The sequence below is a fragment of the Cnephaeus nilssonii genome (genome assembly GCF_951640355.1).
Source record: "Cnephaeus nilssonii genome assembly, chromosome: 15".
Taxonomy (NCBI): domain Eukaryota; kingdom Metazoa; phylum Chordata; class Mammalia; order Chiroptera; family Vespertilionidae; genus Cnephaeus; species Cnephaeus nilssonii.
Window position 1 is genome coordinate 7,610,619 of NC_137086.1, and position 9,390 is coordinate 7,620,008.

Sequence of the window (9,390 nt, forward strand, 5' to 3'; positions counted from 1 at the left end):
CTTCTGCAGGGGAGGGATTGAGCAGCAAAAGTGTTCTCCGAGGTAAGGATCTGGGGTGAGAATGTGGGGACCAGCCCTTCCCACCCCAGTCAAGAAACACCCCCCCCCCCAAGCCCACTCCCTATCCCCTGTGGCTTTCCCCCTCCTCCCCTAGGGGAGCCAAACTCACCTCCTCTCTCTGAGACAGCCAGCAGGAGTCTGGGATTCTGGAGGTTGGGGGTGGCCATTACACGGATGCAGGATGAAGTTAGAACTCGGTGCCAGCTCGCTCCCAGCCTTCTCCCAACTTCTTGCACCTGCCTCTGGGCTCCTCAGCAGCTGCCCAGTGACTGCCGGGGCAACACAGAGGCCAGAGGAATTCCCCTTCAAAATGCGCTTAGCAGCAGGCAGAGCGCAACATCCAGGTCTCCCTCCTGCCTGGCCCCCCACCCAAGGCCCCTGCCGCCCCCCAAGAGGAAGCCCCACGCTGAGCCTTGATGAGCCTGACCAGTGGCTGGTGACGATACCAGGGATACCTGTGGCGATGCCTGGTCGCCTGCTCTCTGAGCAGTCTTGGCCATCCCAGTGCCACACCACCCTGGCCGCCCAGACCTTCCCAACCTAATCTCACACCTTTCTTCTTCATCCACCTGATGGGCCTGGGGTCTGCGAGGAGGGACCCCTGACCAGGCCTCTCCTGCCCCTCCTGTGCCCCTGTTTCCCAGTGGCCTTGTCTCCACAGTGGCCGGGATGGGCCTGGAGTTCGCTTGGGAGGGAGCAGCTGATGCAAGGGAACGGGGTCAGAGTGCACCGCACCTGGCACCTGCACCTCCCGTGGCTTTGGGTCCTGAGAATCATGTTGACGCTGATCACCCACTCCAGGTGACCGTGATGCGCCCGTGATGCGCCGTCTAGATTTCCAGTTCGGTAGCAAATGCAGTTTTCAAGGAAAAGCACGCACCTGCCCTGCTTCGGGTGTCCGCTGGGCTCTGCCTAACCGCAGCTCATCATTCCGCTGGAGGCTCCCGCACTCAGGGGAGTTCCGGCTGCCGGTGGAGCTGAGCCCCACCCGCCTACTACCACCCTCCCCTGCTCCTGCCCCTGAGACTTGGCTCAGGAACTTCCCCTGCCGGCTACGGACACAAATGCCCTGCCGCTCGCGTGAGCGCGCTCCCGGGAGCCCCCTCCAGCAACCCGGGCTCCCAGCGAGCGACAGCCGCTTCAGGGGGGCGGGGGTGAGAGAAATACAGAGGCACCCTCCCCCCTGGGGGTCTTAGCCGCCCACCGGTTTCTGGCTGCACCCCAATATACCCGGTGGCCCGTTTCCGTTAGCCAGACCCCTAGAGGGCTGGCAGAAGGGCATCACTGTCGACGCGCAGAGAACTTGGGGCGCCACTCCCGCGCGGGAGTCTCCTCGTCACCCCGGCGCTGCCTTCGTCATTCCTGCGCTCTTTTGAGATCTGAGCTCCCGCTTAAGCGCGCGTTCCGCGCCCAAACCTTTGCTCTCCGAGCGTCAGTCCACAGCCTTCTGTCTTTCCAGCCTGCCCGTCCAGCTGCTCGCTCTCCTCCTCACGGGCCCCCTTCCCTGCTCCGGCCGCCGGCTCCGACCTCCGGGGGCTGTGGCAGGCGCGGGGAACGGCCGAACTGATGATCAAAAACGCGTCTTTGTGGTCGTCCTGCGCGCCTTGGCCACGGGCTCTCCGCACCGACGGGCGGGGCCGGGCCGAGCCGGGCCGTCCCGCCGCCCCCACCTCCGGCGCCCCGGCGCTCGAGGAACAGAGCGGGCGCTTCTCCGCAGGGAGTGGGAGGAAGCCGGGTGGGTGGCGGGTGCGCGAGGTTCCCCGGAGCCCCTAACCCCGGAGGGCGCGTTTGGCTCGGGTGCGGCGTGGGCGGAGGGGGAGCGGGGTCACCAGGCCGCGGGGAAGGGAGGCGGGGCCTGGCTCCGTGCGGGAGTCTCTGGCCAGCAGCCCTTGCGGGTCCAGAGTAGGGGCGCCGCGACCCGGTGCGGGGTGGGGACGCGGTGGGAGGCTCCCGTCCCGGACTCGGCGTCAGGCGGGAGCGGGGGGCGCAGCGCTGCCACTGGAGCGTTCAGCAGGGGGCGCTGCTCCGGGCGTCGGCGGGGGTGGGGTGGGAGGGGGGCGCTGCTCGGCGCGCACACTTCCCCCATTATTAAACACTATGTTCAAAAGGCGCCGGGGGACTTCCCGGAGCCACGGAGCTCGCGCCGCCCGCCCGGCCGGCCCGCGGAGCCCATGGACCTGAGCGCGGCCGCCGCGCTGTGCCTCTGGCTGCTGAGCGCCTGCCGCCCCCGCGACGGGCTCGAGGCCGCCGCGGTGCTGCGAGCGGCGGGGGCAGGGCCGGCCGAGAGCCCGGGGGGCGGCGGCGGCGGCGGCGGCGGCGGGCGCACCCTCGTCGCGGCTGCGGGCGCCTCTGCCGCCCCGGCCGCCGCGGCTCCCGGGGCCCGCGCCTCGCGCCGCGCCCCCGGCTCCGGCTTCAGGAACGGCTCGGTGGTGCCGCACCAGTTCATGATGTCGCTCTACCGGAGCCTGGCCGGGAGGGCTCCGGCCGGGGCCGCCGCCGCCTCCTCCTCCTCCTCCTCGGGCTCCGGCCGCCACGGCCGCGCGGACACCATCACCGGCTTCGCAGACCAGGCGACCCCAGGTACTCGCGCCTCCGCTGCGCCCGTCCGTCCCGTCCCGTCTCGGCGGAGAACGCCGCCGGCGCCGTGCCCCTGCGCCATGCCACTCCGGCCGCGGCCTGCCCCAGCCTCAGGTGCTAGAAGGAAACTTCGCCGAGGCCCGTTTTCCCAACCTGCGGCGCCTGGATCGTGGCGGGAGACGCGGCAGCTCCCGGGCCGGCCCCAGAGGGCTGGGTCCATCCCTCTTTGGGGTTGCCCTGGCCCGGCGGCCGGCGGCCCCCTCGAGGAGGCAGGCAGGCAGGCTGAGCTGGAGACCCGGAGAAGCCAGAGGAGGGGGTCTGGCTGAGAGGGACTGCGTAGAGGTAGTGGCCGTGGCCTCTTCTTCGATGGCAGCAACCTAGGAGGCCGCTCCCAGTCTCTTGGGGGCTGTACAAATTGGGGGTAACTCAGAGGCATGAGAGAGAGAGGGAGAGGCAGGCATCAGACCAAAGCAAATGGCCCTTGAGCGGCTGGCGGCATCACCAGGTACCCAGAGGCCCGTCTCTGCTGCGTCTGGGTGCAGGTGTGTGGCTGTGGGTTCCGGGGCTGGGCCCTGGGCCCGCTGGTGGTCCAGGACTCAGAAGGGCCCAGCGATGGGGCAGGAATGCAGGCCTCTCCAGGACCAAGCACCCCACCTTCCTCCCTCCCCCCCCCCCCAGGCCCTCCAAAGGTAGGACTGGGTGAGGCCGTGGTGATTGCTGTGTCATCTGGATTTTATTAATCTCTATTGATGTCATTAAAGCAGATAGATAGGGGAGATTTAAGTAATTTCAGCCTTAATTCTAAACAGCCAGAGACCCAGCATGAAAGGCAGGAGAAAAGGATGGGAAATGGGGATGGAAAGTAAGTATTGACCAAGTCACCCACCCCGCCCAACACACACACACACACACACACACACACACACACACACATTGCTTTTCTTGGGGTGCAGGGAAATCCTGGGCCCAATGCCCTGTAGTCTGGGGGGAACTTTAGGGCCTGGCGCGCCCCCAGGACTGGAGGCTCCGGTACTCATAGGAAGGCTGGGTCCTGGCCCCAAGGCTACTGTGTGGGCTGCCAGGTGAGGGGAGAGCTGGGGTGTGCAGGGCCCTAGGCTGGCAGAACCACCAGATGCCCTTTCTTCGGTTGTTCGGCCTGCCTCAGCCTCCGCCTCCGCCTGAGCTAAAGCCTTTCCTGGGGCGCCAGCTTGGCTGTTGAGGCAGGTAAGGCCGCCTGTCCTTCCTCCCTCTGGAGGGAGGGGCTGCAGTGGCAGCAGCTTGAAGCAGGGAGAGGCTGTAGGGCAAGGTCAGAGAGAGTGCTCCAGAGCCAGCCCTGGGGAGAAAGCAGGCCGGGCGTGTGCGTGTGCGTGTGCGTGTGCGTGTGCGTGTGCGTTGGGGGATAGCATTTGCTCATTGAGGCTCCTGCCTCCCTCTCCATCCTGAGCTTCACCTTGGAGCTGGGCTTCTGGAGGCCCCAGGAGGCCACTGGCAGCGCCCTCACCTCAGGCCTCAAGAGCCGGACCTCAGGAGCCGAGGGCCTGGCCACGGTGGTTGGTGAGCAAAAATCTCCACTGGTGGGGGGAGTCTGCGCAGTCTTTGGGGCAAAACGAAACCAGATGACCCTCTTCAAAGGGGGAATTTCTTATCTGCTGCTTGGTGGAATTTCAACTTTTTTTTTTTTTTTTCCTGAGCCCCCAAAGAAAAGAGTGACTGCGACGAGAAATACAATTCGGAAGCCCGAGCTAAGTCATAGCAGAGAGAAAGAGGAAGCCAGCGAAGGGACGGGGGTCCTGGAGGGGAGAGACCTCAGGGTGGCCAGGCAGTCGCATTGCCCAAACCCTTCTGATAAGGCCCCTGGTGCTTCCTTTGCGGCCTTTCTCCCTCCATCGGAGGTGGAGGAAACGCTGGGAGAAGCTGATCGCGACCCGCAGCGCTCATCGCTCTGAGACTTTGGGCCGGACCCGGGTCTGTTTTCCTGGGGCGCAGCGAGGAGGCTGGGCGCACTGGAGGGTCTCTGGAGCCCTGCTGACGCGTCCCCTCTGGACGAATCCGCCTGGGAGCCGGCTGGGACGTTCAGACCGGGCTGAGGGCGTGAAGGAGCGGTTTTCAGGGGACAAGAATGTTCCGTTCCGTACAGCCGGGACCCCGCGGCTCCTGTAGGTGCTCGGCAGAGCAAAAAGGAGCGGCCCCCGTATCGCTCGGGACCCCGGGCAAACAGTCTCCGGGCCTGGGGAGGGGCGCACGACTTCGGATGCGTCCACCAGGCCTTCTGTCCGCCTCCAGCCGAGAAAGTCTGGCCTCCGACTTAGTCCCCGCAAATCCGTGGCTCTGGGGCAGGCGGCGGGACTGGAGTCTTGGTCTCGGCTGCGGGGGCCGGGGAGGGAGGGGTGCGCGTCTGGCCGCGCAGCTCAACAATGAGTGGATGCCGGTGGGCTGTCGGGGTGGAGGGGCTTTTGGCCCCATGGAAGTCGGAGCTTCCTTAACTCTGAACCCGGCGGGCAGCTGCGGGCCGAGGCCGAGACGCGGGGGCGGGCGCCGGCTGCGGCGGGCCTCACTCCTGTATCCTCGTCGGGCCTTTGGCAGTTAGGAGGCCCCCCGTCCAGGAGCGCGAACTCCGTTCACACTCGGCTCTTCCTCTCTCTGTCTCTGCCCGTCCTCTGCAGACGAATCGGCAGCCGAGACCGGCCAGAGGTTCCTGTTCGACCTGTCCGGCCTTTCCGACGCGGACGAGGTGGTGGGCGCGGAGCTGCGCGTGCTGCGCCGAGAGCCCCCGGAGCCCGGCCGCGGCCCGCCGGAGCCCCCGCCGCTGCTGCAGCTGTCCACGTGCCCCGACGCCGCGCGCGCGCCCGGCCTGCTGCACTCCCGGGCCGCCGAGCCCCTGCACGGGGAGCGCTGGGAGGTGTTCGACGTGGCGGACGCCGTCGGGAGCCACCGCCGGGAGCCGCGCGCCCCCCGCGCGTTCTGCCTGTTGCTGCGCGCCTCGGCGGGGCCGGCGCGGGGGCCGCTGGCGCTGAGACGGCTGGGCTTCGGCGCTCGGGGCGGAGGCGGCGCGGCGGCGGAGGACCGCGCGCTGCTGGTGGTCTCCTCCCGCACGCAGAGAAAGGAGAGCCTGTTCCGAGAGATCCGCGCCCAGGCCCGCACCCTCGGGGCCGCGCCGGCCGCGGAACAGCCGCCCGACCCGGCACCCGGCACCGGGGCACTGACTGCCGTCCTTGGCGGTCGCAGGAGGCGGCGGACCGCGCTGGCCGGGGCCCGGGCTGCGCAGGGCGGCGGCGGCGGCGGCGGCGGCGGCGGCGGCGGCGGGGGCGCGGGCCGCGGCCACGGGCGCAGGAGCCGGACCCGCTGCAGCCGCAAGCCGCTGCACGTGGACTTCAAGGAGCTGGGCTGGGACGACTGGATCATCGCGCCGCTGGACTATCAAGCGTACCACTGCGAGGGCGTCTGTGACTTCCCGCTGCGCTCGCACCTCGAGCCCACCAACCACGCCATCATCCAGACGCTGCTCAACTCCATGGCGCCCGACGCGGCGCCGGCCTCCTGCTGCGTGCCCGCGCGCCTCAGCCCCATCAGCATCCTCTACATCGACGCCGCCAACAACGTGGTCTACAAGCAATACGAGGACATGGTGGTGGAGGCGTGCGGCTGCAGGTAGCCGGCGGGCCGGGCGGGGAGGGGGCAGCCGCGCCGCCGAGGACCCCCTGCTGAAGAGCAGCTGAGGGCTGGGCCTGGCGCCCAGGGCGGGTGCCGGCCGGTCGGACTCTGGCCCCGCGCCCGCCCGCACGGAGGAGAGAACGCGCAGGTTCACACTCACGCCCGCAGCTCGTTTCCGCATGCACCCGTTGACAGTGACTGCACCTGCAAGCCCTGGGCGGAGATGGCCGCGCTGAGGGTGTCACAGCCACGCGCACTCGGCAAACAGGTGACCGAGGCACCCACTGCCTCCTCTGGGGGGAGGGTGGTGTTTGTGTTCATGTTCAAATAACAGACACGAAATCAGGTGGGAACAGGCTAGGGAACCGCCGGCTCCAGAATGGGGGAGCTAAAGGGGTCCCTGCTTAAGTTGGATCTCACCCCTCTTTGTTTCTGGCTGGGTGGCTGAGTGCTGGGGTGTTGGGCCCGGGGACCGCAGCGTCGTTGTTTCTGAAGGTTTGGGGCACACCGAGGCCTGCCATTCTGGGAGGGAGCAGCTGCAAAGGCCTCGTCGCTTTTCTTTGACTTTTAAGGGGGAAGGTGCCCCTCCGTTTTGACAGGGAGCGTTTGTCAGAGCACGTGGTGGATCTTCCTAGATCTCTGCCAAGGCCGGCGCCCTCTCTCTCTTTAAAAACCAGTTCCTATTGGGAATGATCTAGAAAGCAGAAAAAAGATTCTTCTTTGGGAGGGGGAGTGACATAGGGGAGAGGTTTTAAACTGCAAGTCTGATCTGACATGAAAGGGGCGAGGTGGCTCTGCAGCTCCTAAGCTGGGCAGCCAGGGGTGGTGGCCGTGCCTTGGGGGGCTCTCAGGGGGAGGCTAGTGCAGTGTCTGGGGATGGGGGCCGGAGGAAGTCATGGCTTTTCCTAGAAACCTGCCGGGAGGTTTTCCTGGGGATCTGCGGGGAGGAGGCGCTGGGGCTTGAGAGAGGCAGGGCCGCCCTGGGCGGGCTCCTGCAGAGGATTCTGGGGGCAGGCGCAGCCCCTCCAGCGTGCTTCCTCAGAGTGGGCGACATGTGCTTGTGCTTAGCTATCAAGTCTGTGCCTTACACGCTGCCACTGTGTCGTTGCTGTAGTTTTTGGCAGTGTGATCCTAACGGGGAGTGAAGCCACACCAAAGTGCTTTTGTGAGCATCCAGCTCCCCGAAACCCGGTGGTTCAGAGCAGGAGGAAGGTCCTCGCTGTCCTGGCTCTGTCCTGGGGCATTTGCAGGGGGGCTCCCTTCCGGAGGGCCCGGCCTTGGCGTGGGGAGCAGAGGTGGAAGTCTATCCCCCAGGCCCTGACTTTGCCACACAGCGCCTTGTGGATGGTAGAATGCCTGTCCACGTGAAAGGGCAGCTCAAACACGACAGCCTTCGTAGTTTCAGTTCCGCCTGCGAGTCCTTTGTGGGCTGTGTAAATGGTTGGCGGAGGGGAGAGAAATAAGTTGGGGTCCACCTTCTGGGGCTGGGAGGACTCGCGTGAAACTCCCCGCAGCTCCTGAGTGCTCCTGTTTAAGGCGGTGCTGGGTGTTCGTCTTTAGGGTCCCTGAGAGGATGCATTCTACCCGTCTTGTCTTGGATGCTGAGGCCCAGGAACAATTATACACATTTCATTCTTAGTGATTACATTCTTATGGGGGGCGGAGAGAGAGAGAGAGAGAGAGAGAGAGGGGGGGGGGGAGATATGAAAGATTTAGATACAGCTAATTTATTTAAGGGCCCCACCCGAGTCTTTTTTTATCCTGTAAAATTCCCCCAAAGGAAAAGAAAACACATTTATAATGTGAGTTTATATGCTGTGGCTATGTGGGCAGCTATAAATAACCAGAAAATGCAACAGTTTCTTCAGGTTAAAATCCGCGCCCCCCCCCCCCCCCCAAGTGCCTGCTCCACTTCATGTCCCCCCGTCTCAGTGGCTGGGCCTGGATGGCTTGTGACATTTATGGATTTTGCCAGAGAAGCCCCACTCCTTTTTAAACTCTGATTTTAATAACGACGGCCTGGCGATTGCTCCGATGCCTGTCATATGAAGACTAAAAGTTGTAATGTTAGAGGTTTTAAAAAGGGAGTTAATGAAGAACTATAGCTAAATATTGCCCTGAAGAAATTCTAGGGTACTTACTCTTTGGACAAAAACAAACATTTGGATTTTTTTTTTTTAGGGACTAGAAAAAATTTGGGAGAAGAGGTTAGGATTTAGCCTGAGCTTTCTGTGGCGGGTAAAACTCCTCCATTTCCTTCTGACGATCTCCTTCTACCACGACCTACGTGACAGGAGGAGCTGTCTTCCTGCATCTTGAGCCCAGGCTGCACCTGGGGGTGGGGAGGGGGTGGGGAGGGGTTGTCCCTGGCCAGTGACAGTTCCTTCGTGGCCCTGATGCCTTCAGTGTGCTCTTTGCTTCCCACACAGAAGGAATGCCTCGTGAGTTTCCCCTGGAGCTGCAAGGCACCACAGGGACCACCCGTGCCCCGCGCAGCTCTGCTCAGCCCCGACGTCTCCGAGTTAGACATAGGGGAACGGAGAGGGCGTGCTTCACTGTGGAAATGGCAGCACAAGGGTTGCCACGTGTGGAGGCGGCCGGTTTTGGCTGCTGAGATCGGGTTAGACCAGCTTCGACAAGGTGTGGGGAAGGGGTTCTGCCAGCACAGTTGGTAGTGCCCTGGACTGCCTGCCTGCCTGCCTGCCAGGCAGGGGGGAGTGGGGTCCAGTCACCCAGCTGGGGGCGCCGCGCCTCACCGGTGGGCGAGCTGGCGGCTGGCAAGCAGAGTAGTGTGTCAGGACTGTGAGTAAAGGCAGCCCCCCACCCCCCCGCCTCCCCCCGTCACCGCAGTATTCCTCCGGTAGCAAATCGAGTTTCTCATTTTGTTGGGGAGAACTGTGCGCCCCTGTTGAGACCATCTGAACCACTCTTCCTGCGAGAGAGGAAGGCTGGGCACCCCAGCTTGGCCCGAGGGGCTGGTGCACCTGCCAAACGCCGACCCGGTCTGGTCGCTGCTGCTGGAAAGCAGGCTCCGTAGGAAGGGAGACCCCTACCCTGGCAGGCGGCCATGCCCACCGCTGCCCAAACGCTTCCCTGGGCCGA

At 64.8% G+C, this 9,390-nt stretch overlaps 1 protein-coding gene across 2 annotated transcripts; it reads left to right on the forward strand.

Annotated features, from left to right (window-relative positions):
* Positions 1-2,231: 2,231 nt before the first annotated feature.
* Positions 2,232-6,289, forward strand: GDF7 (growth differentiation factor 7; the record flags this gene model as incomplete). Of its 2 annotated transcripts, none has more annotated exons than XM_079792440.1 (2): positions 2,232-2,640; positions 5,301-6,289. In XM_079792440.1, the coding sequence occupies 2 exons, from the start codon at positions 2,232-2,234 to the stop codon at positions 6,287-6,289; spliced, it is 1,398 nt and encodes a 465-aa protein (XP_079648566.1). The 2 variants fall into 2 exon arrangements, with proteins under 2 accessions (XP_079648566.1, XP_079648567.1); XM_079792441.1 differs by having other exon boundaries at positions 5,313-6,289.
* Between the last annotated feature and the right edge of the window lie 3,101 nt (positions 6,290-9,390).